At 42.7% G+C, this 27,236-nt stretch overlaps 1 protein-coding gene across 1 annotated transcript in view; it reads left to right on the forward strand.

Moving 5' to 3' along the window:
- Positions 1-27,236, forward strand: part of si:ch211-132g1.7 (prostaglandin F2 receptor negative regulator) — a 77,659-nt gene that overhangs the window by 29,155 nt on the left and 21,268 nt on the right. The window contains exons 6-11 of the mRNA XM_040004299.1: positions 10,339-10,485; positions 10,564-10,724; positions 10,921-11,041; positions 12,047-12,266; positions 12,355-12,542; positions 19,595-19,702. Coding sequence (XP_039860233.1) covers positions 10,339-10,485; positions 10,564-10,724; positions 10,921-11,041; positions 12,047-12,266; positions 12,355-12,542; positions 19,595-19,702 — 945 coding nt within the window. The remainder of the gene's footprint in view (positions 1-10,338; positions 10,486-10,563; positions 10,725-10,920; positions 11,042-12,046; positions 12,267-12,354; positions 12,543-19,594; positions 19,703-27,236) is intronic.

A 27,236-nucleotide genomic window follows, 5' to 3' on the forward strand; every position in this document is an offset into this window, starting at 1 on the left:
CTCAGGGAGGGGCGGGGCCATCTGCTGCGACTGGTTGGAGATGACGGGAGGGAGACGTAACAAAAGACACACTGTGAAAGAGAGCCAGAGATTAATAATTACTAATGAATAAATGCAAAGAGTGAAAAGAAATGCTCAGTAGTCAGCTAGTGCTCCATGGGTGACTCAGCCTTAACAGCCGCCTTTGCTTTATCACTTCTTGGTTTGCACCCAGTTTTATAGCCGGCCTTTGGAGAATTTAGCTGGGCTTTCCTTTCCCGTATCCAGCGTGTGGATCAGAGAGAGAATGTGGAATCCATATCCTGGTGTGCTTTAAACAACTGGAGAAGCAGGTTCATTTAGCTTTGCTAACAATGTGCAGAAGCTGGATAACAAAAGCTACAGGGTGTCATTACTGTTACCGTAAAATCTAACAGTATATCAACCAGCCCGGCTTCAGAATGTGACTTTGAATGTGTGTTGTTCCTGTTTACTCTAGCCGCGCATGAATTATAAAGGCGCAGGGTGCCTGTTGTTTGCTTTGGAACCACTGAGCACCCCCCCTCCCGATTGCAATGCCCTCTTTCTTCAAAATCTTTAGACAAATTGTACTGTTACGAAAACAAAACGCAAACAGGCAGGTTTGTTCCAGCTACACATGTTCAGCACTGGGCACATCTTTGTTTTAAAGAGAAGTTATTGTCAAAGGTTGGCCTGAGTCGACGGTGCGAGCAAGTGATCAGAGCTGGCGACGTCCAGCATGTTAGAAAACAGCTAATGGCTTTGTTTAGACGAAGGCAGGTCTAATGTACATGCACATGGAGCAGTTTAGCAGGATTTCTTTATATGTATTTAGTGTAAAACACATAGTGAGCAGTCTTATGGTGTGGTCCAGCTATTAAACTACAATATATCTAAACGACAGCCGGTCAGTCTCAGTGGACGGTACAGTGTGCCTCTGCTAGCTGCAGGACATCCTGTAAAGTATGTCAAAGGCAGCCTTTAGTTAAACCAACAGCCATCTCTTTTCCAAACTCAAAAGATTCCTCAAGCCCGGAGGATCCGTGTTACATCTGCAAATATCAGCAAAGCTTTGCGGGCACACGCATATCAAAGTCAGCCCGCATGAGGGCACAGTATCGAACGGCACCATCAAGGACATCGTCTCGCTTTCCAACTTAACCGTTTGCATGTGTTTGTGTTTACGTGTGTGTGATAGCACTCAGATTTATCTGCATGCTTCCTCTGCATGTGTGTGTCTGCTGAGTGGTTTACAAGTGTATGAGAATGAAAGTAGGTTTGTCGAAGGCGCTCTCTGGAGAAATAAGTGCCACATGCACACGCACGCTTCAAACACTGTCTTCAGTGTGTTTGTGTGTCCCACATACTGAGGGTATGAGGCGGTTCTCACTGGTGGAACTCTTACATGCTGGCCTGGGGGTAAACATTCCTTCATACTGCGTCTGCTGAAACACACACTCTAACATTTCTAATTGACTATACAGAAGCTCATATATTCCAAACCCGTTCCTCTCAAGTTTTTTGTGCGTGCACGTTGGTGTGTCTCTCTGTGTGTTGTCAACCAGTCGGCTCCTATTCAACTGATGTGCGGCCTTGAGGATTGCCCCTTCTTCCCACGATGCTTTGCTACAGGCTCACCCTACCACGAAGTGCAAAAAAAAAAAAAAAAAACAGAGTTGGAGAACTTGTTTAGGAGTTTCCCCACGGCAGGAACACACACAGACACACACACACACACACACACACACACACACACACACACACACACACACACACACAGACACACACACAGATACACACGGAGTTAAAGAGGGTGTAATTTGTCTCACCCTTGGCTACACTTCCCCTATGTGTGCACGCGTTGTCGTGTCAGCTGGAGTTACTGTCAGTAGAGCCACTTTACTGGAAAAAAGACATCTTGTAGTTCATACAAAGTATAAAATTTTGTGTATTTTATGAATATGCGCAGCAGTCATGTCTGCATACCACGCAGATACAGACCTGTGCACATTCGCTTTGAATCTGTGAATCATTTTGGTCTCTAAGCTGCTGTTTCCAGATTATCTAAACCACTTCATTTGAAGGTAAACTCAAAGGGTTTGTGCACACAGCTGTGGCACGTATACACCATGAAACTGAGACAGTTTGGTCAGTCCTGTGCAGTAACATGTCTGCTTGACCTCTTTGCTTCATATCACCTCTTTTAGTGGAAAAATCAATATAAAGATGAAAGAGTAGACCAAAAAACATTATCAGTAAATTTCTGCAACAAAAAGGGTTTTAGTAGTCTTCATGTAACCCTTACAGTGCGCCTCGTGGATCCTATAGCTAAAGGAACATGTTCACCCTTTATACAGTGTCATATGACACTGTTGGGAGGAGCAAAGACAGGTGGCTCTAGTCGTGTGTGGCTGTTTGCTGTCAATTTGTAGCAAAAATCCGGTAGAGCAACATGTACTGGCTGCATGCATACATGGAAAATCCAGTATATGCATATGAGTCAAAGGCATCTGATCTCAAGCTGAACTAAAGGAGCAGCTCAGAGCTTTGATTCTTGTCACTAGTTTTGATTTTTATCTCCATCTTGAGCTTGAGCCAGTGGATTTCTCACATAGAGGGTAAATGGCAGATGTCTATGCTTTTCCCAGCATTTTATTGCAATAAGCCAAACAGTCGAGCTGTTGTGGTTTTCCTGCACACACTTGCATCATGAAAAAAAAGCTTTGTTCATTGCGATTTAATGAGGGATGATCTGGCGTTATTGGGTTGTGATCTCAAAATAAAGATTAGCACTCACACATCTCTGGTGTTGGAGAACAGAGATGTGAGCTGTTCGTTAACCACTTGATCTTTTTTTTTCTTCTTCTACAGTCAGTCTCTGAGCACAGGACAGAAAATGAGCAGCTGAAATCTCATTTCTCTGCTGCCTGCCTGGCCTCGTGCCACGGCACAATGAGGAATTCAGTATTATGTGTGAACCTCTGTGTGTTTCAGCTGCCACTCCACACTGAGAGGAGTCAGTGGAGGTAGTTGAACCACTTGGGGGAGGTCACAGACCCACTCAATTGGATGTATGACTGAGAGGAGACAGTGAGACCTCTCTGCAGACAGGATGGAGAGGCTCAGCCTTCCGGCTGAGATGTGAATGTCAGGTGGTGTCATTTGCAGTGGAAAAAGCTCTGATCATCCAACTGTACTGGCACCAAACAAGCTGTTATCAACCAGCTGATAAACATACCGGAGCATTTAGCAGCTAAAGGGGCAGATCTTCTTCCAGCAACAAAACGCAGATTAAAAGAGAAACTGCTGGAAACGAGGATTCTGGATTCGAGTATCTTTCTCTGTGTGTGCTGAATGTAGGAACAGGCAATACTTTGCACACGGGATTCCTGTGAAGCTGCATTAATACATCATTGTTAGCTTGTAAAATACTGGAGCCTCATTTGTTGTAATTACCGTGTAAGGCAGCTTCATTCTTATAAGATTTGCAAGAGATCAGGCCTGTGCTATAGGATCTACTTGCAATAAAAGATGGATGTGCTTTAGATGTGCCAATGATAAATTGTCTATCTGATAACCAAGTTTTATTGAAAGTAGTTAACTACTTTTGTCATGAACGTTTTTGTAAGATTTGGAAAGAGTTGTTTAACCCTTTGCTAACAACAACAACCAAACTGACTCCTCACTAGCTCTCAAAGAAGCTCTAAAATCTCCCTCACCTACTGATTCTGTGCATTAATTTGCAAGGTTGTGTATTTTGAGGTTTTGCAGACACGTGACTGTTAACTTGTCCGCCACTTGGCTGTGTGACAATCATGGTGGCAGAGTCAAGTGAAAAAGGGCCAGACCACATGTGCATGGAGCATCTGCCATCCACCAGTTGTGAGGGGAAAAATGAGCATTCACTGACCGGTTGGCGAGTGTTTGCCAGGTTAATTGCAATTGCTGGATAGTCGATTGCTGAAGTTGATGGATGGACTGGTGCTCTACTTGAGCATGAAAAGCACTTTATACAACATTTATAACACGCCCCACTCACACAGGCATTGCTTTCTATCTGACATTCACACACATTCATACTTGCGGTTCAGTATCTTGCCCACGGATATTTAGGTATGCAAGGCATTTAAACTGGGGACTGGAGCGGCGATGAAAGAAACCACCAACCTTATACCACTTAAGCTCCAGCCACTCCCAACTAGGTGTGTCCCAGTCACAAAAGGCTCGAGACTAGTCAGTGAACCCCTGGCACCTATGTGTATCTGCGATCAGCTGGCCGAAATCCTACAACTGCTTTTGTTGCTTTCAGTCTGCCACAGCTGCCCACAGTTTGCAAGGAATACATGCCTGGACTTGTCTATAAACTCTCACTTGCTATTGAAAGTGCAACAGATTAAAGATAAAAAGTGAAATATTTTCAGATGTGTTTGCGTTAGCACTTGGACCAACTTGTACTACTACTACTACTAGTATACAAATAGTGTTTTCAAACAAGTCTGCATAAACTACAGCAATTTCCTAGCAACCAAAGAAACCACAACGAGTTTTGTTGGTGCACCGCCTTCTTTCCGATTAGTTTTACCTAGCGACTGCCGACAAACTCCAGGAATGAACTCACCAGCCAGTCAGGGAATACACTTTTTTTTTTTTTTCATCGTGACCAGAGGTTGCATGACATTCAACACGCTGGACACCTGACATCACGCCAGAAACCTGATTAAATAATTAGCTCTTGGTTGACGTTCTATCAATTCCCATGGATGTTTTAAAGCAGGCTGTCCTCTGCCAATCTTTTTCAAATTTTCCTTTAACGTTTAACTTTATTGTAAAATTGCAGGAATTAAAACATGTATGTGATTCATTGGAAAAAAGAAATGCAAATAAAGAGGACGTTGTGTTTCCTCAAACCGTGTTTGTGTTGTGGGTGTCCGTAGCTTAGGGAAGTAGGGTTGGCTATCATTCTTGGGGATGGTGGTTTTAATTCCTGCCCACATGTTGAAGCTGACAAGCAAGACACTAAATCCCCAGTTGTTTCCAGCATATGTTTAAATTGGAGAAAAAGTAAGTAATTTTAAACGAGTAATGTTCCAGATTCATTTTAATGATCTGAAAACTGTAATTAGTCTCTACTTTGTGTGTAAGGGTTGCGTGAATAAGAGAGTTAAGCTTGGTAAACTTTGTTTCGTACAGGATTAACTGTATGACTTTTTCTCCCCTAAGGAAAGTGTTTAAGATGCTTCCTGCTGCTTTCCGGCAGTTTCCTACACTCAGTGAAAATTTATCCTTCAGTAAAATGAAAAGCAGCTAAATTAAGGAGGTTGTGCATGGCCACGGGCTGCAAGAAGCTCCACTCTGTGGTTTTGTGATGTTTAGCATCTATAGAGTTAAGTGTCTGTCTTTCTAGCTGCAGAGCTTGAACGTTCATTCTCTGAACCCCTGCAGGTTTATGGTGCCCTGGCATGATTTTCACCTCGCCATCAGTTTGAGGTGTATTTGTCCAAAGTAATGTAAGCCCTCTTAGAGATTCAGTGTCTTAATACGAGTGTCTTATCCGACATTAGATTAGTAGTTGTTTGAGCTGTAAACGTGATATCAAAAGCACATCTGTTCACTGTCAGCCCGCATTTTCCCTCCGTCCTGGGAGAAGTGCGGTGTGTTGACAGGAGGGAATGGCTCAAGTGGTTCCCCCCCCCCTTCATATCTGCTTTTCCCGTCTCTCTCTCACACACACACACACACACACACACACACACACACACACACACACACACACACACACACACACACACACACACACACACACAATGTGTACACACGCCTGCACGCTCCAGCGAAACAAGGGCGACTCACATGCCTCTGGTTGTTTTGACATCATAGATGTTTGGTGAAACTGCTGAATCTGCTGTGGTTGAGAGTTTAACGCCGCTGCCCAGCTTAATGGCACAGTCACCGCCAAACTTCCCCAGCTAACCTCCGCTAGTCACCGCGGCTTTATCGTGGCTCACGGCCCACCTGTAACTGAGCTGAAGCAGGAAACGGTGACCAGACGCATTCCAGTTAAAGCCCAGCTCATCGAAAGAACAACACGCAGCACTTCTGAGCTCCAATGAAACCTCTGCTGATGGCTGCACTTCCTTGTTTGAGCAAAGCTTCACTTTAATGGATTCTCGGATACATTTTCACAAACTGAAAACTTTGTCTGTAACAGCCTGTAACACTATATGCGTGTGCTTGTGCGTTAACTGGAGGTGAATCTCTGTGCTGGCTCCCACCTGATTCCTCGACATCACACATATAACGTTAAGTCTAAACTTAGACACAGGAGCCACCTTAAGAGAGGGACTTAAAGCCATATTACAGTTTAAGATGTGAGAACAAAGTTTACAGCATATTGTATCTCTTAAGTCTTTTTTGTGCTCATGTTTTTGGTCTCTGCATTCTCCTGTCGCAAATCAAGATCTAAGGCTCCTTTAATTGTGTTGTACAATAAATTATACAGGAAACTGCTGCTCAACACAGGATCTCCTCATAGTATAGATAAAAATAGAAATTTATAAGAAGGTAGATAAAAAATGTAAATATTATAAAAAATGTTCTGAAGTCTAGTCATGTGCGTTCTTAATGTCCTGTATCGTCTGCCCAACGGCAGAAGTTCAAAAAGATGGTGAGCAGTGAGCGAGTCCTTAAAGATGTTTGTTGCTTTCTGAAAGCAGCAGGATGTGACGATTTCAGGGCAGGTAGGAGAAATGTCTGATCCTTTCCTGGGAAATCGTTCGGTCAGTTCTAGAGATGATTCTGCTGGATTCTCCTCACTGTGAGTGAAGACACAAAGTTAGTCAAAGCCAACTGCAAAGGGGGGACCACGAAAACATCCGTAACAGACCTAATCAGACCTTTCAGTTACTGTCACCTGGCTAAAACTAAAGCTATGTACAGCCACTGAGTAAGAGCCTCGTTATGAGCAAAGGGCCCAAGCAGTTACCTGTGTCTGGGCTTGACTGTCATGTTCCTCGATCTGTTCCTGGGGAGGTTTTTTAGTACGGTGGTCATTTGTCCCACTGAAGGATACTGCTGTCCCACAGCTCCTGGTCTCAGTGAATTTACTTTGTCCGTCAGTAATGTTATGGCTGATAGATTCATTTTTATTAGTAGAGCTATTTGTTCATATTAAAATCAGTTGTTAGTTTCATGTGAGCTAAAAAATAACAATTGATGTGTAAAATAAAAAAAACAGCACTTAGTGGTTTGTGAATCTGTCACCGTTGCTCTCACTGAAATCCAAAGAGTAACTTCTCGATGTGAACACATGCTGTGTGATGAAAGCAGTTTGTTGTGTTATTGACAATGACCTATTTTTCCTCGCTCTGCCTCCCAGATCCACACACTAATGGAGCCATTTTCTTCTTCTTAAAGCTTGTTTTACACAATTTTCTTCCCTGCTTAACTCTGCAGAACGCAGGATAACAGAAAGGAGCAATTTAGGCTGCCAGTCAGACTCAGCTTTGAGGACATGACTTCAGGTCAGAAGCGTAAAAAGCCTCTTTAACATGAAATCTATTTTTTCTTTGCTCTTCTTGCATTGAAACAAACTGCAGGATGACTGTGAATTGATGCTCCGTTTCATGCACACTGCATCGGTTTTCCATATTTAAAGCTTTTTCATAGTTGGAAAACTGTTGTTGGGCAATTTTTGTCATGTGGGTGAGATGACACGGAGAGTTAGTGGTTTAACCACAGTGTTTTAAGACTATTGATTAAATTAGTTTGCATTACTTATATAGTCAGCGGAGTAGGAAACTGATATCCCCTCAGCCCTGTGATGGACTTGTGAACCCCGCCTTTTGGATAGGCTTCAGTACCTCCAAGGGGAAACTAAGTTTGAATAGTGGGTAAGGAAATAGATGGATGGCTGGATGTTTCCTTAGCTGAAGCACGAGTTTCAGCCAGGTTTTAGAAGTCTGAGGAAATCTTAATTGTTGCAGTAAATGAAAGAAATCTGTCAGCGTGGCTCTGTGGGCTTAAACAGAAAAAGCTGTAAAACTAATGAAAATAATGCTACAAGTCCAAAATATGTCCTTCATATTCTCCAAAGGCGTTCAGTTCGATATTCCCACTTTACAGTTTGGGTGTGTTGAGGCGCATCCATTAGATAATAAAAACTGAAGAGTTTGAAGTTTGGAGGTCGGGTTTCTAACTTGCCGTCGTGGTCCTGAGCCATCTTTGCAGTGTGGCGGCATGCTTTCTCCTTGGTATCTGTGCCATCGGCATGGGTGATTGTTCTAGGTGTGCTATTATTTTTAGGTGTTTGGCACATGATGGGGTGCTTTGTCAGAGTACTGGCCAGTGAAATGCCACAAGCAAACATTTCACTGTGGATCAATATCATCCACTATATCTGTCAGTGGTGTTAATGTTGTGGCTGCTCAGTGTATACCTACTGCGTTTCAAGCCTTGTGTCACAAGCTGCTGTACAGTATCGGAGCCCCTGAACTGGCGACGAGTGGTCATGTTACTCGACTAAATAAGGCAACATTTCGGTGTGGGAGAGAGCGTGGAGCGTGGCTAATTGGCAGAGGAGCTTCACACGTTCTCATTGATCAAAGTGTGTGTGTGTGTTTCACACCAGATGGTGACAGTGCATGAGTCAGTGTGTGTGTGCGTATGACGTCCAGCTGACATCATGCAAACCAACTCCTTTGCCAAACACACCCAAGCCCATGCACTTGATTTCTAACATTTTTGGCTGCGTGTTTGTGTGTCTGTGTGTGTGTGTGTGTGTGTGGTATAGTGGCATCTATTGGTATGCTGGCACACTTTGGGATGTATCAGGAACTACTTTTATATACTGTGTGTGTGTGTGTGTGTGTGTGTGTGATTTCTCACGGTTAAGCAGGTGGAAATCTTGTTGTGTGTTTCCTGTTCACTGACGCGTAAAGGTGCAATCTGGATGCCTGACTGAGAGGACCTGCCTGCCCACCTACACACACACTATTAATGCTTTGATACCCACCTCATCTCACACAGTTAACGGTGTTATTTCTGCTCTATTTCTGTCATCTGGCTCAGTCACCTAACTCTATTTAAGGAAGAAATCACCTAAAAGAGAGAAAAAAAAAGGAGGATTCACTTTGCATGTGTCTGGTGATGTCAGACTGTTAATGTGACCTAGGATTGACTGATGAAAGCAATACCCGGCTGGGTTGGGAATAATGTCTCTCGAGGCAGCACAGTAACTCAATTTCTGGCATTATCATCGAGGAGCTGTTCAGCCGTCAGGGTTCTGATTCTCTTCTTAAAAGAAGTGCTCATTTCAACCCTGCTGACAACGAGGATAATTAAAAACTCCACGTAGCCCGTCTCCTGCTGTAGATTTTGTATGTGTACACTTAGATGTATGTTATGTGGTCATGGCCATTAATCTGCCGCCTTCTAGGCTGTTTGCCGGTAAACTTAATTGCCATTCTAAGTCTGACCACTTAATTATGCCAGTTGCACCATCTGGGCTTGAGGCTTCTTTTCAGTCGACCATACTTTATGTATCGAGTTTAAAACAAGGACAGGATATATTTTATATAACAAGAAGCATAAACCTCTGCAAAGTCAGCTCACTGTCCGAACAGCGTTTACTTTAAAGGCAATAGTATTGTGTTTTCAGTTTTAAATAGCTCTGTTATCACTTTGACGATGTATACCACATCACGTCTCTAAGTTTTGAGGCTTTTTTTTTGTCAGGTAATAAATCATGAAGTTGACCTTTAAGACCTTGGTGGATGGATGCCAAATTTTAATGGATTATTAACGCGGTCCCATTTTACACCAAGTTTTATCAGAATTCAGTAAAACCTTCTCGAGCTATCCCGTTTACAGACAGAATGATAAACATGCAAATGCTACTAAAAACACAATCTCACCAGGGTGCATCAAAAAGAATCATCCAATTTCAAGAAGCTATATTTTTTAAAGTAATGGACATAGAAGCTTGTGTATATTTTAAAATGAGCACAAGAGCTCTGTGCAGGCCAGTCGGGTTTATCTGTTTCTTTATGGGCTAGGCTTTTGTTCAGGTTGAATGATGCTTGGATGGAACTTCACATTTGCAGTTGGTTATTTCTTATAGTCTGCTGCCATAAAGCTGCGTTTCTTTCCTCGTGCCTTTCCTGAGGTTAAATTGAAAGCATGGCAGTTCAAACTGATAAAAATTAATTGGGTAAAAAGTACTGCAAATGAGTTTAAAACCCAAAAGGACCAGAGTTATCAGACCACCCAACCTCATTTAAAGTTTTCTATTCCGTACTGACACCCAGTTTAATTTTATGCTGCCTCGCTTTTTCACCACAGAGCCGAACTTCACGCTGACCCTCGTGGCTGAAGTCAACCCCCAGACGACAGCTGAGCCAACAGAACTCGCATGTCGCGTCACCAACATTGCCAACTTACCTCTTGGAGGCCGACTGGGCGTCAGCTGGGAGCACACATCGCTTCCTGGTATGTTTAATTCAGATTTACTTTAGAGAAGTTTTTCCACAGAATCACTCAATTTTTAAATTGTTCTGATACCGGCAGGGTTAGGGGGCGATCCTCAGACCTCACATCCCATTGGTTCCTTGGATGCTAATGGCAACCTGCTGCCGGGGTCGATTTATATGGAAAGGATGAAGAGCGGTGCGTTAACGCTGAGCAGAGTCCAGCCCAACACGTTCAAGCTGCGAATCCTCCGCACACAGGTACAGTTTTTCATGCTGTGCAGCTAAACGTTGCCCTGCAATAATTTTAAAGTCTTATTGGAATCCTGAAAACGACGAAGTGCTATGAGGCTAAATTGTGGTTAAATGAGTATAAAGTGATGGAAAGAGTAAATGGCAGTCAGGTGTCGATAAAGGAACTCGGAGGCATTAATGGGCATTCATTTTCGCTCTGCAGGAGATCGACATGGGCCAGTATGTTTGCAGTGTGTCTGCTTGGAGCGTCAACAGCCAGGGAGACATGGTGAAGACCTCTGAGAACAGAAGCTCGCCGCTGACTGTGCGATGGGACACCAAGCGTAAGAAAGCTTTTATTATGACTTAGATTCTTGATTCACTGGCATTAGTAATCAGAAAAAGCATGTAGATCTTTATTCTTTCTAGCTTTTATCTGCTGGTCAGTGGGGCTAATGTTGTTATTTTTAATTAAAAGAATGTGGAGAAATTGCTGTGCCGCATCTATTACAAAAGAACCATAAACCGTTGTGATATAGTCGAGGCTTACAGCCTCAAAATTATTACAACAAATTGCCTTTTAATTCAGTGTGACTTACCAAAAACATATGAAAGTAGCAGAAACGAGTTTCTTTTCTGTAACTGAGACTTCCACTTTTGTGGATGTGATTCTGTGTCACATGCAGATAAAAAAACTGAGCTTTGTATCAGTGTTTTGGCAAAATTAACAGTATACCTGCCTGTGTGCGCGCACAAATGTGCCCGGTCAGTGAGGTACTTAATGAGGTGTTTTTGGAAGAAATACAGAAAATCCAAACTCAGATTCGTGATTCAGAAAACTACTCATGCACTGCCAGGCTGCCACAGTAGCTTCACTGCTGAGTTTCATGAATAAATGTTAATGTGTCCATATCGTTTATAGACTTTACAGAAGAATCCCACAACAGACCTCTTTTTGTCTCAGCTTCACTGTCACAGTGCGCACAGACAGACAGACAGACAGACACACACAGACAGACAGACACACACAGACAGACAGACAGACACACACACACACACACACACACACACACACACACACACACACACAGACATTCACTTCCTCCCTATTTGAGATCTACATGTTGAACTTGGTGACCATAATTTAGCTGATTGGGCTGTGATGTAATTGCAGTGTGCTGCGCGTGTATGTGTGTATGGGTCTGCTTTGAATGAGTCACAGTTCATAGTCTAAGTACTTATCACTTCCCGTTGACCCCTGTCAATGGTGGGGACTTCCCCCTGTCTGTGATGGTTTGAATGACGCTCTTCTTAGAACTAAATGATTGAACGGCCGCTTCTATTTCCAGGTCCGATTGTGAATGTGATGGCTAAACGCATCCGTGAGGCATCAGTAGGAGGCTCTACCTTTGAATTGGGCTGCAGTGTCACCACTCAGAACATTGGTGATGCGGGGTACTCTGTGCTCATCCAGTCTCAGGACAGCTTGGACAGCACCGTGAGGACCATCATGACTCTCAGCCCGGACAATGTCGTACAGCACGGAGGAGCCACAGACCCAAACAGGAGGTACACATGAACACATTTAAGTAACAAACTGCAGTTTCTTGTTTTATATTGAGACATATAAAACAATTTCTTTTGACTGCTTACTCAGAGACAATCTGGTTCTGACCAAGTCGGGTGCGGCAGAGTTTCGGTTTCGCCTGGCAGGCGTCCAGCTGTCCGACAGAGGTTACTACTGGTGTGACGTCACTGCATGGACGAAACAGCAGCCGGGACAGGCTTGGACTAAAGCCAGCAGCTCAGAATCAAATAAAATCAGGATAAACTTCCTGGAAAATGGTGAGTTTTCCAAAATTTCCACCCTCCTCTATCTGAAGTGGTTTTCTGACGATCTCCCCTCCAAGGTTGTGTCATTGGGCAGCCTGCAACACTTTTACAATGGCTGCTGGTTTTAGGTTTCCACTTTTTGTAGGTCTCCACTTTTTCAAGAGACAAATGTAATGAATCAATAGGAATCATTTAGTAGAGAGCCAGATAGATCAGGGTATCATCTGCATAGATATGTTAACCTGCCTTGTATGCCTGAAAGTATCACTAAAAGATCAAACAAAAGGAGACCAAGGATTGATCCCTGCTGGACTCCACATGGCGTTACGGTTTTCTCTGATTCATAAGCATCAATGGAGACAGAATAAATAATCCCTACCTTGAGAGTATGATTGTATACCATGCATGAACACTCCCTGTAGGACCCAATCAAATTTTCTAACCGGTCAGATGGTGTGTTAGGATGTACAGTATCGAATGCTAACATTACCAGGGTACTCAGTTTGCCCGAATCTGTATTCAGGCTGGTATCCGTTATCTTCAGGAGGGCGCTTTCTGTGCTATGATGTTTGTAAAAGTCTGATTGCAAGATTTTAGAATAATGTTAGATAATTATGAAACGTACTAGGATCCAGGTTTCTCTTTTTCAAGTGAAACTGCAGTCCCTAAGGAAGACTGTGTTAGTGTGGCCAAAATAAGCCCTTTGTTGTCAGTGGGCTGTGTGCCGACACACACGCTACAGTTCTGGCCATCTCAGCCAAATGTCCTTCCTCAGTTACTTCAGAACATTACAGCAGAGGATCTACATTAAATCTGTCCTGCGGGATGGATTCGCTGTGGACAGCCCTGTGAATATAAACAAGGATGAAGAAAACCCAAAGAGCATGCTCCTGGCTTGGACGCTGAAGGATCTGACGCCTGCTATTTGGTCTCAAATTCTGAAGACCCACCTCTCATTACCAGAGCTGATTCTCGTTGTGAAAGCTGAATCACTTTGAAACAGGAGTTCATGCTCAAGTTTGATGAAATGGCAAAAATGCAAGAGGTCAGAACAGGACTTGTAGAGAGCGATTTACAACAGGCAATCAGATGGCAGGTGAGACATAACTCTGATTGCTGCCTGTACAGAAAACTCTTGATTTCAAGCGTACGTCTGCCACTGCGGTGACTGAAGGGGCTCAAGGCGGCTGTTAAAACTTAGCAGCAGAGTTTCATTTCAGTCACCCTGGAGGACGTCACTGTGTGTTTGCTGAGGAGGCCTGAGTTTATGCTTTGAGATAAACTTTACATGTGAATTTAGAGTCGAAAAAACACTAAAGAACCAGCAGCTGCTCCTCTGTTTAGCACAGGATGACAGAGTTCATGTTAAACCTCCACCCTAATTGCGCCCTTTTACTCGTAGGTGGGTTTTTTCTCACTTGTGTTGCTCCTAAGGCTGTATTTGTTTTGTAAGACACCATCTCATTTAATGAAATCTCCTAAAAGCAGCCTTTATGCAAAGTGCATAATTTAATGCTAAATGGTGATAAAATATTTTCCAAGCACTGTAGTGAAATTCATCAATAATATAGAGCCGTTGTCTAGTCTTTCGATCACTTATTCACTTTCATAACAGTGGGAACAAATACCAGCGAATAAATTAATATTAAGGCCTTGCAATTATCCTGGAAATCTCAAAGTAGCTGTCTATTTATAGAAATGTGTAAGCATCCGTGTTCTGTACATCCCTCTACACAAAATAAATACACATCCTCCTCCCACACAGTGTTAATAATGAGCAACATAAATTCCCTAAAAATGTGCGGTGATAAAGATACTTTCTCACACACACAGATACACACCTTAAGCCCTTTGACGCCCACCACAGCCACTGGCCTACTTAACTTTCTTTGATCTGGGAAGTAGGAGACAGGAGAAACAGGAGCGTCAGAAAGGGAAGGAGGGAGGCAACAAGGAAGACAATGTGAGAGAGGTGGTAAAGTGGACTGAGGAGGAGGAAAGTGCAATGGGTGAGGCAGAGAAATAGAAATGGAAACAATGTGGAGAGCAGCTGAGGCAGTATCAGGGCCGGCTGGGGGGTTGGCGTGGAGGTATGCATCACCAGAAGAAGGAAAGTTGCCAAAAAGAGGATGAAGGGAAGATGAAAGTCAACAATAACAAAAGGTGGAGAATTTTAGAGAAAGGACAATGATGATAATAAAGTGATTACCTGTGTTAAATCAGTGAAAATCACAAACGTGTGGCTGTCTGTTGCTAATCTATTTCTATCTACATACACGTTAAACAGAAATTAACTGCTTACACTGAGAATCCAGTCAGAACCTCACAGATCTGAAAGAGAAATTCAGGAATTCCCCTACAAATGGTGACGTAGCTGCTAGAGGTGGGAATCACCAGACACCTCGCGATGTGATATTATCACAATACTTCTCACTTCAGGTTTAACATTTGTGATATGGTGACCGTAACATATATTATATAACCAGAATACAAGCAGCTGAGTTAAGTCCCCTCGAGTTCTGCTTATTGATACGCTCATTCAGATTGATGGCAACATGTCGGCAATCTGTCTGCATCTATAATTTAGCAATCATTTGGAAACCTTCGTATCTGTAACACAGAGATTTCCCACGTGGGATCAATAAAGTATCTATCTAGCGATGTAATGTTCCATATATGAATTGATAACTCTGTGTAAAAGCTAACCATCGCAGCTGAAAAATGTGAAAAACACCAGTTTGTCTAATGGCCACTTAGAGGATGTTTCCAAAACTCAGCCTGTCTCCATAGTTCCTAAGTAAAATGCCCATATTAAGATAAAACCATAAATGTATACAACATAAAGTAGTAGCTTTAGCATCATCACTATTTCTCCTGAGTAAACTCAACCTGCGTTTGTGGTTTTGATGCCTTTTGGAGCATCATAACACGGTGATATGCTCTGTGGTGCAGATGGTCCAAGAAGTCTGTTCTCCGGTTTTGGTGAGTGAAGCTTTAGTATGTCATTTGTATGTTACTTAGCACTAATTAGCAATCTGTGTCATCCACCCATATATCATTTAATGCACCATGCTAACCTTGCTTGTTAGCATTAGCTGATCACGAAGTCCTCCAACATCTCATGCAGATACCGCAACATTTTCCTCTAAAAGATAAATAAATAAATGAAATATGATCGTAGCTTTGATGCTAAAGTCAAATATAGGTCACATTATGGTGGCTACTTCCATCTTTTATATACAGCTAATAAGTAACCACAAGTAGAACCTGCTTATGCAAAAAATACAGATAAAAGATGCTGCCATGAAATTAGGAATCATTACATTTATGAGTGAATGAGCTACCGTGAGGAAATTAGAGCATGGAAATCCAAAGCACAGTTTAGATGACAACTTCAAGTTACTGTTTGTGGGCAAAAAGATTAGGAAGTCTTCTCAGGGGACATAATATTTAGTTTGAAAGCAGACGCCACCACCTGGAGTAAGTCGCACATCTTTGTTAAAAGACTGGATGAAACATTTTTAATCGTGTGCGAGAGACGTTTGGTGACAGCAGAGATGCTCTGAGGCTGCAGGAGCGAAGAAGTGAAAGATGACAGCAAATTGGAGGAAACGTGGAAAAGGAGAAGATGAACTGAAGACCGTCTTCTGTCTTTCTCTGGGGAGGGCAGGAACCCTTGAGCTTTACTTCCCTTTTTTTTTTTCGTCTATCACACTGTTTTTACCTTCTTCGTTCCTTCCACCACCCCTTCCCTCTCTCACCCCTGCTGTCTCTCCCTCCCTCCCTCGCTCTCTGAGACAACTTCAAAGTGAAGCCCTTTGGCCAATCAGCCAGCTGCAAAGATCTGCACCACTGCTTTCCTTTTCTCTCTCTGCTTGCGTGCGTGTGTAATCTTTCAAGTGTTCGAGCGCGTGTGTCCGAGTTGAACATTTTGAGTTGACCCCACATAGAGCAACACACACGCACACACTCCCACACTAACAGCGATCAAGCTTCAAGCAGAGTGGTTTTCAAGAACCCCTTACACTCGCCTTGGGGGACGGAAGCGCTGTGCACTCGTCGTTGTTGTGTGTGTGTCGAGTGCATCCACAAACTGGCAAGCCTCCCATTGTTCCAGCTGTATCTTCAATGTTTCAGACGTGCTGTGGTATTTCTGCCTTGCACGGGGATCTTCTGCGAGGAGGTATATGGAAATGCAACGTCTCAACAGCACAGTCACTGTTTAATAATTCAGCCTTTAAGTGATTTTAACCGTTAAAATTAAGTGAGAAGTATATAAGTATACGAAAAAAAAAAGTGCTATCTTTTTCCAAGAGTAAGGCCTCTATAAGAAACAATGTCCCCATTTCAGACATGACCTTTTCTTTTGTGAAAGTCTTCATTAGTAGATTCTGGCTCTGATCCCAGAGTAAGATAGAGGAATGAGCTAAAAGGAGAACTTTAATGTCCACCTTTACTGGGACACATTCCTAAACTCAATCATTCATCGTTTATTAGAAGGTTTTAAGTTAAATCCGTGTCATCCAACATATCATTTGTCCTCTCATGACAAGACCATCCATGGCACAGAGTAATGAGCACGTGCTTCCTAATACAAACATCAGCGACGTAAAGGAATTTTAAGGCCAGGCTTTCTTTGGACTTGCATATAGATCACCAGTGGCAAGACTTAAACATGTCTTAGTATTTTCATAATGTTTATGCAGCTGGGGTGCATGCATTATACAGTATGCTACTCATGACAGCATGGGGAGTGCAGACTTCTGAGGGAAAACTGTCAGAACATTTTAGATTTTACGAGAAATGGCTCCAAGGTCTCACGACTGTAGTTATTCCCGGGCAGTTTTTTTTTTTTTTTTTCCTTTTCTACACAATATAAAATTAATTTGTGCGTCACTTTTCTTGTTTTACAACCCAATCAGCACTACACTTTAAGACACAAATTCACCACATATTGTGTTGTCCAAGGATAGGGATCATTTCTATCCATCTACATGTTTGCTAATATCCGAATGAATCCTTATTTTTTTTCTATGATGATCCAATTCTTCCATGTGTTGGTTTCAAAGCATAGAATCACACAGGCTTAGATTTGGTTACCAACTATCTGGGGATAACTGATCCCAAAGGACACATCTATATTTCCTGACCGGTTGCCGGTGGTTGCTATGAAATTGATTGCTGAAGCCCCGTTCACATAGGAATAGAGCCCGGTCAGTAACCACCAGGTCCTGCTCGTCGAGTGGTGGCTAAACTGTGAAAAGCATGATGAAAACTGGAAGCAGAGACTTTTTTGCCTTCAAAATAAAAGTTTTACCTTTTGGAAAATATTGGTAGCAGCAATAAGGCACAGCTTTTACTTTGAGGGTGAGCGTTCAGCGTTTCCTGTTTGCTTTGTAGTTTTTCCAAGTTTCATTACAGCTCAGTGGGGTACAGGCAGCTGGTCAGGGAATAAACGTTTCGCTATTGAAACCAATTGTTGCAGATGGTCGCTAAACACACTCTAGGCTAGTAAATGCATCTCTGGGACATATACTTACCTTCTTATTGGCAATTAACCAAACAGTAATTTGTATTATTTGTCAGATTATTGCATTCAAATTGTTAGAGTAGGCACCAAACACGGTCCAGTTCAGCAGCTTGGATTTGAAGCTGCACAGAAAGGTAACACTCTTCTTGGCACCCACCTTTCGTTGAAAGTGGACACACGCCTCAGAAGAACTTAAGGCTGTGTAAAATGTTACAGTTGTCATGAAAAAGGGGAAATTGGCTGTAGCTTTCTTACTTTCTTACTTTTATTTTTTGTACCTGGCTTTAAAACTGCTTTTTAATGCTGCAAAGCAGTTTAACATGGGAGTCTGTGGGGATTAACTCAGCAGGGACCCTCATAATTCAGCAGACCATCTGCACATATTTTAAAAGTATCCAGAACAGAGTGAGGAGCGGCGAGGGGGCGGGCAGACTGTCAGGTTAAGCGCTCCTGTGTGAGGTTTCCATCGAGGCCTAGCGTGGACCTTGACCTGCTGAACCTACTCGTAGATTTCAAGACTCGATGAACGTTCGAAATCTGAAACTAGATCCTGGTTCAAGACCCAGACACATATTTTTCTTTATCTCATCCCTGACTGAGAGTTTTTCTCACAGATTAGCTGCCACTCTGAACTGTATTTAAAGACTTACCTGACTGAGGTGCAGGTGAGAATTCCCACATCTTGCGCAGTCTATTAAGACATTAGCCGGTCTTTAACCTGCCAGCTCCCTATTACAAAGTCAGTGTGATGCCAGATTGGTCCGATTTGCAAATCGTGCTGTGTGTGGTGCATCATTCATGCTCCAACTGCTTCAGAAAAACACCGTCTCCACTTCGACACAGTTTCTGAAGCAGACTACGTTCTGCTCCATGTGAGAGGGATCCTGATCTACAGCTCCAAAAGGTTTCACATGTAAAAAAATGGCTTTTCACTCCTTCCTTCCACTTAGACGCATAGCATGCAAAAGCAGAAATTACTTGTTAGTAAACTAATTTTAAACATAACCCGAAAGAGCCTCAAGCGTTTTCCTTTTTTCTAACGAAACGGCCCAAAGCCAACCTGAAAACTTCATTGGGTTGCAGAATATAAAGCCATTAAGGTGTCAACACTGAAGGCACACTTGAAATTGTAGCTATAAATCTTTATAGTTGAGGGCTTTGTTAGCCTTGCAGCAGCGGTTCCATTTTACAAATTTATAGCGGGTGCCGAGCTCTGGTTTTGAGCTACCATCTGCTTTAGCTACAGTGCTGCTGTTTCCTGCTTGTTGATTTCAGCATATCAGAGAACCCGCAGACTGTGACTTTAAAGCAGTATTTATCATCTGAGGGCTGAACTATATTTTCTCCCCGCAAGCTCACATCTACTGTCTTTCCTCAGGGACCCGAATGCCGAATTATCGTATATGTAGGTTTAAAAGCAAGCCTGTGTTTGAACGAGCCCTTTTGATCTCAGCAGAGTTTCTCTGATGTTTGTTGTCTGTGTCAAATGTTTCTTGAATAAAGCTCATTTGAACCGATGTGCTGGCGTTTGCAGGCCCATCCTTCTCCATCGCCATCAAGTCGGACGATAGCAGCGTTTATCCGTGGGAAACGGCAAAGATGGAGTGCTCGCTCAGCGTCTCCGGATCCTCTCCAAAGACTGGTACAGCGCACACACACACACAGCATATATGGAGGTACTGTATGTGAGGTTTTCTCACGTGCACTCATAAATCACGATCTGCAACTGTTGCAAGCTCTTTTCATCTTTTTCCACGCATGCATCCAGACACTGCTGCAGCTCCCACATGTGCAAATTCATACAAACGTTTCCTTTGCCTTCTTCACCTGTCAGCAGCAGCCTTAATAAGAATGATGTGATGATTAAGAGTTCTGCATTCTTTCTCTTTCCTTTGTGGTTTTATATTCAGGGGCTTGGTTACTTCGTGCACTGTACTAACATTTCTATCCAGGCTTCTTTCACTCATATAGACTTTGAGGTCTGTACTGTTAGGTTTCAGTTTCTTCTGATATGAGAAACGGTAAACAATATTGTGTCACATCAGAATGCCAGAATGAAGGGTTTGCTTTCAGTTAGGTGGTCTAACCAGTGCTGTGACTCAAAGCAGCAACCTTGCCAAGTTTGTTGAATTTGCAAAGAACAGCCCAGCCTTCCTACCATCAGGTCAAAATCTGTAATCCTGTGACACAGACTGTCATTGAGTTCATGCATACAAATTCAATTATTGGTGGGCAGGTTAATTATTTAATCAGCAGAACATGAATCAATAACAGCTTCAACACACTGTTATGTTCTCTTCTTCCAGTCTTTTCAAGTGTGAGGACTTTCCACCCGCTGTGGCGGCTGCACCTTATCTTAAATTGGCTGTGGTTAATTAAATTGCCATACACAAAGCATAGACTGTATATAAAAGATGGACATGATGGCCTGAAAAGTAAGGCCTAGATTATACTCCATTGCTCCATGACACAGAGAAGGAGTAAGTCCTGTTATACTTCTTTGAGGTCCACTTTGAGTCTCCCTGGTGTGCGTTCATAGAAAATCCACACGGTCACAGACAAACAGTCACACGGACATCCACAAGAACCCTCGGGCTTATTGTCCGATGATGGAATTTCCATGATTGGGTCCTTAGTGGACCCTAGTGCACACTAACAGACTCGCAGAAAGTGTAATCCCGACTGAAAGAGGACACCGTTACTACTGCTTTTGCCCAGCAGGGTGCGCTACCACTGGTTGAAAAATGCTGCCCAATTATAAATATAATATAATAATATACAAATATTCCACATGATGCACTTGATGTTTTTTTTTTTGTGTGTGTGTGTGTGTGTGTGTGTGTGTGTGTGTGTGTGTGTGTGTGTGTGTGTGTGTGTGTGTGTGTGTGTGTGTGTAAACCGGTAAAATTATTCCTGGGATGATAAAACTCTGAGCCACTGACACAGTGCTGGTAGTCTTATTATTAATCCAGTAATCAGTGAGCTTAATTATTAGACTCGACGCCATCATAACGTCTGTTTTTCCGCAGAATGTTGATGTGCAGCTCCTTTAAAGGCTTACAGACACACACTCACTCATACACTACCACACTTGAGCACACGCACACAAAGACACCTGCGCGTGAACATCAGATCTACCTCATCCAGGAGGTGCTGTCAGAAGTCTTGTGTTTTTTTTCTGTCTTTTTTTGGCCTCCTGCTCATGTAAGAAAACCTTCCAAGAAAACAGCTTAAAGGCTATTTTATGCCTTAGTTTGCTCGTATGTATACTTCATTTCATTGGCAGCCTGTCCAGGGTGTACCCTGCCGCTCACCCTGTGACATCTGGGATGGGCTCCAGCCCCCCAGCGACCCTGAAAATGATAAGCGGATGAAAATGGATGGATGGGTGGATTAGTGCATTATTTATTTATTCATTTTTGCATTTAGAAAAGTGTTTTCTTTAAATCTGATTATTGTGTGGCCTGTAAATACACCAAACCCTTTAGTTCTTTTGAAACGCTGTTTGCAGACTATTAAAATTTCTAAGAATATACATTTGATAGCTGCAGACTAGACTGAACATACTATTAATTTATACATGTTTTAGTCGCATGTTTTAAGCTGTAAACTGGTCGTATGAGTATATGCAATAGAAGTTAAATAGAATTTATTATTTCCATTACTGTACATGTACAATGTTCTGTGACACTGGAAAGTCCCCATGGCACACCAATGGATGCCTCCTGTGGGAACCATCTGTAGTATAACACACTACTTCTTTCTTTTCTCGGTCCATCTATATCTCCGTCTGCCTCGCCCCCCCTCCTCCATCTCTCTTTCTCCATCAGTCTAAACATCCATTCATCTTACGCCCTCCTCTTCCTCTTCACTCTGTACTCTTTAACTTGAACACATCACACGACGGTGCGCATAACTCACCACCTCGCTCGGCCCAGCTGTCACTGTTTCCCTCCGATTTCTCTTTGCGTCCTTCCTGCCCCGTCCAACATGCGTTTTCTATATTATATCCACATAGTGAGCTGATAAAGCACAGATGGATAGTTAATGCTGCATTTTAACAAGCAGAGCTAACAAACAGAGATGAATACAATTTCTTTTCTTTTTTTTTTTTTTTAATCCAGTTTTTACAGCCAAACATGATTATTTTTGCGCCTGTGTCCTTGTAGGTGTGCATATGTGTAAGCATTAACACAGATGTGTAGAGCTGCAGGGATTGTGGGGGGTTTGCACCAGGGAGCGGAGCCTTCCTCTCCATGACAGCTGATAAAAATGCTACACGTGGATATTGATGTGTTCATTGTAGGAGGAGAGAGAGTCAGGAAAAGCATGTTGTGCACATAAAATGGTTTATGTTCTGCTGTTGGCTGTTAGCCTTCCTCAGACAGGCAGTTTTAACGTTTAAGAATAAATACTGTATGTGGCCATCAAGTCAAGAAGTCTCTTTAGGCTTTCCGTTAAAGCAAGTCACCTGGATTCACTAAGGAGTCAGCTGGTGACGACATTTCAACCGTTTCAAACTAACATACGCCTAATTAGCTAGCTAATAGCTTCAGCTAGCAAAAATCTGTCATTTCACTGAGTAAAAATAGTTCAGTTTTTTTTACTTTTATCATGAGTATCTCAGAGTAAGAGGCAGAAGTTTCAGAGATAAAAAAAAAAAAAAAAACTGTCTCTAAGCTCGTTTTCTTTTCTTTTTTTCTGCCATCACGATGGCGCACGTTTCCTGATTTGTGCTTCCTGTGGCCGGGGTTTAAGTTAAACTGTAACTAACGGGCTCAGTGCTAATTGCAAATCATTTGTCACTTCAGCATGTGTGTGCTGTGCAACGCTACGGCAGTAGGAACCGGCTGAATTACTTGGGCATTTCTGTATCGGTGATCATGCTCTCAGCGCAACATCTGGTTCCACTTTGTGCATGAATGAAGGCGCTTTGAGTCACACTTTGCTCTGCAAGTAACATGTGGTCTGAAAATCGCTCTCATTCAGCACCTGATCGGCTTTCATTTGTTCCCTCTTTTATTTATTTCTGTTTTCTGACGATCGCAGTGGGTTTGTGAAACAGCTGGCAGGTTGTAGCAGATGTGACTCAAACAGGAGTGAAGGGGGGAGTGCGTTTTACGGCTGCGGATTAACGTAGCACAGCTGGAGCGGTTCTTTATCATATATGAAATACATGTTTATTAATGAACTAACATGTTATATACATCCAGGGGAAGTACACACCCACTAGTCACTTTATTTAGTACACTTTGTCATGAAGAATTAAGCTAGTTACCTTCACAACTGTCTTAATTCTTCATGGCACAGATTCAAGAAGGTGACGGAGGTTTGGTCCATATCCACGATATGAATTTCCTGTTCCACCACATCCCAAAGGTGCTCTATTTGATTTAGATTTGGTGACTGTGGAGGCCAATAGTAGAGTACAGTGGAGTTATTGTCACACCCACGAAACCCGTTTTGGGACATCACACATTATCCGGCTGGAATCATGATTTCATGTTGTGTATACAATTCTGACCTTAACATCTAGTTGAGTTTAGAGCTCATCAGACCAGGCAGCGCTTTTCCAATTTTCCAATCTCCAATTTTGCCCATCTGCTTACAGGTTTGACACGCTGTCCATTCAGAGATGCTCTTCTGCACAATTTGTCAATAACAAATGTATATTTGAGACAGCTTGGCCATGCTGGCTGGATTTGTTTTCCTCTCAGACTAGTTTCTGTGAAGGTTAGAGAGAGTTGGACAGATTTAAATGCACAGACAAAACACCGAGCTGTATCAGTTCATGTTTGATCTTTGAAAGCTTGCTATAAATAGGCATTTTTCTGGGTAATAACACGTGCGGTTATATCATTGTACGTATCGCTGCGGATGATCATGTGACCATAGAGTTCTTCTGTGATCTAGCTAACCACAAACACTGTTTATATTTAGGGGTTAAACGACTGTGACAGGCAGGTGTGTTTAAGTCTGCGAAAGTGGTCGAAAGCGGGGACAAGTATCCATAACAAACAGATTACACACAAGTTAAAGGACCAATTAGGAAACTGGAATCGAGTGACATGCAGCAACAAAGGTGTGGCGTGTAGGGTTCCCGAGTCTGGACAACCGCCAAATCTCAGCTTATGCAGGTGTCCTTACATCAAACACACAAAGCTTTTTCTTGGGTGTGACAGCAAGTTGTATAATAACAGCTCGTGTTTGTGTGTGTTCTAATACAAGTGATTTGTTACTGCCTTGACTCTGAAGCTTATTGTTGTGACACAAGAAGGAAACTAAGAAATTACTGGAGCGGTTGAGCAACAGTCTGTGTGTGCGTGTGCGTGCGTGTTAGAGAGAACAGTACATTCCTTAGAGATGGCCAAAAACGGCTCTCCTGTCGGAGCTTGCTTTAACAGCGGGCATGGTGAAACACAATTGCGAACATAACATCCCGCATTGTTCCTCACTGCTTAGTCATTCAGTGCTCCTATTCACTGTTACGCTGACTCAGCCCATTATTAGTGAAACTACTGACTCCATACGTGTAAGTGCGTTGCTACGTCAACATTTATGGAGCAACGTTACATGAGTCAAAGGAACCTTTATCATGTCGCTCTGTCGTCTAAGATTGAAATCGGTTATCATGTCATCCACAGTAGACTGTAATTGTGCAACTAATTAATAGTAGATTTTATCCCAATTGGAAGCTTAGGGTAAGAATTGCTAGCCAAGGAGACCCTTGTGTTCAAACAGGATAACTTCCCAATTGCAGATTGTTGATCTTTGGTGCATGACGAATTCTGATCAGTAAAATGGTAAATGGCCTCTATTTGTATAGCACTTTCCTAGTCCCTAAGGACCCCAAAGCACTTTACACAACCAGTCATCCACACATTCACACACACTCACACACTGGTGATGGCAGCTACATTGTAGCCACAGCTGCCCTGGGACGCACTGACAGAGGCGAGGCTGCCGGACACTGGTGCCACCGGGCCCTCTGACCACCACCAGCAGGCAACGGGTGAAGTGTCTTGCCCAAGGACACAACGACCGAAACTGTCCAAGCCGGGCCTCAAACCGGCAACCTTCCGATTACAAGACGAACTCCCAACTCTTGCGCCACAATCGCCCCAAGTAGGAATTCTGTTTATGAGTCAAAATTATTGCGTAATGAATAATCACTTCCTATGAGGTGTACTGGATGCCCTGTTAGACGCATGGATAACTGTATTCAGGTGGCAAAAGAAAGAAATGCATCTGTCACAATCCCATTAAAGGTGATTCTTTAACCTGTTCCTCATTCACAAGCCCTTCTCTTCTACCATCATCAAAGCATCTATGACAGGGGTGTCCACCTCCAGGCCTCGAGGGCCGGTGTCCTGCAGGTTTTAGATCTCACCCTGGGTCAACACACCTGAATCAAATGATTAGTTCGTTACCAGGCCTCTGGAGAACTTCAGGACATGTTGAGGAGGTAATTTAGTCATTTGAATCAGCTGTGTTGGATCGAGGACACATCTAAAACCTTCAGGCCCTCGAGGCCTGGAGTTGGACACCCCTGATCTATGAGAAGATGCCTTCTAATCATAATGATGGACATACTGTAATTCATGATCCTGCACCATGTGGTACATTTTCAACCATCTTGCCACATGACTCAAACATGGAGTCTGTCTGGTTTATATCATTCTCTTACAGTTTGATGAACTGCTATAAAATGCTTACTCAAACATCCCTTAATGTCAAAGGTATTTAAATTGTTCTTAAACCCAAACCTACAAAAATGTATTTGCACTTCATCTTTAGTGCTAATGTGCATGTTAGCATTTATTAGTGGCCAACCGATATATGATATCAATATTTGGGGATTTAAATATTTGATAGAGACACAGGAAGCCACAGGTTTCTGTAACATTTGCTACGTGTAGTTATTTGGGAGTTCGTGTTAAGATAATCTCGCTGTGTGGTTTAAAAAATAATTTTGGTTTGCTCACAAGCTTAAAAACAACAGTTACCAGCAGAGAAGTTGCAGAGTGCCCTCTGATGGACAAACTATGCAATATCAACACTAATAACAGGGTTAAAGCGTTAAAAGTGTTAAAGCTCCAGTCTCTTCTTTACATTTTTATTTTCATTTATCAGCCATTAGCAAATGGCCAGCAACGGTCAATGGTTGGTTCTAGCATTTAGCTCAAAGCATCATGAATACATAATAAGTCCTTCTGCCTCTTGAACTTGTGTGCATGCAGTGAAAGTGGCAGCTTTTAGTTGGTTTTTAACTTGTGTGTGTTTGATTAGTTTTTAGCAGTACCACACACCGATACCTCCACACAGCCGCTGGAGTTGTAGGTAATTATTTTTCAGAAATCTGATGGTGCGTGGGATAACTTCAGACACGATTATTGGCGTTCAAATCGCATTTCAATTACCGTCACCGCTTTCATCACCTTCTGCGTGGGGAGTTTCACGACCCCGGTGATGACGGGAGAATTGTGGACAAATATGTCAGGTTTACAGGATGTTATTCCATAACGATCGGATGCTCTCTTCCTCCCCGCGCTGAGATCACTTTGATTCTTTGTTCTTTTTAGAGTTAAATTTAGACCTAATTTACTAATCAAGCAAGAGTACCACCCTCCATGGCATACAGTAATTGGACAGTGTAATCATTTGTAAATTAAAGTTTATGGAAGATTTTTCTTACCCTAACTCAAAGATTGATGTGTGTGTTTGTCTCGCTGTCTTTTTGACCCTGTGTTGTTTTGCTTTTGATTAACTCGACGTGCTGCGTGCGGACATGCAGCCTTCATTACCCGAGGAATGAATGGCATGTTGTTGCACTCGTGGAAGTCTGCACTTGTCAGATGTTGCATGCTAGATGTCAGTGGAGGGGAGATGACATCACCATTAGAGATAGTTTTCTTTGTGTTTTGAAGCAGTGCCTCTAAAAGTGTGACACTTTTCACAAGATACCACTGTTTTTAACAGCCTGAAATTCTATTGTTTAAGTAACAGCATATCACTCTGTACCTGCTGGGGAAGGCATAAAGCTTTATTCCTCAGTGATTCACTAGTACAGACACACACTGTTCTTTCCCCTTCCAAATGAGGCATCAGGCATGCAAGCAAAAAGAAAGCTAGATGGCTACAATTTGCAAATGCCAACCAAGATGGTTGTTAAAGGT

The sequence above is a fragment of the Simochromis diagramma genome, unplaced genomic scaffold (genome assembly GCF_900408965.1).
Source record: "Simochromis diagramma unplaced genomic scaffold, fSimDia1.1 OVJJ01000381.1, whole genome shotgun sequence".
Lineage (NCBI taxonomy): Eukaryota > Metazoa > Chordata > Actinopteri > Cichliformes > Cichlidae > Simochromis > Simochromis diagramma.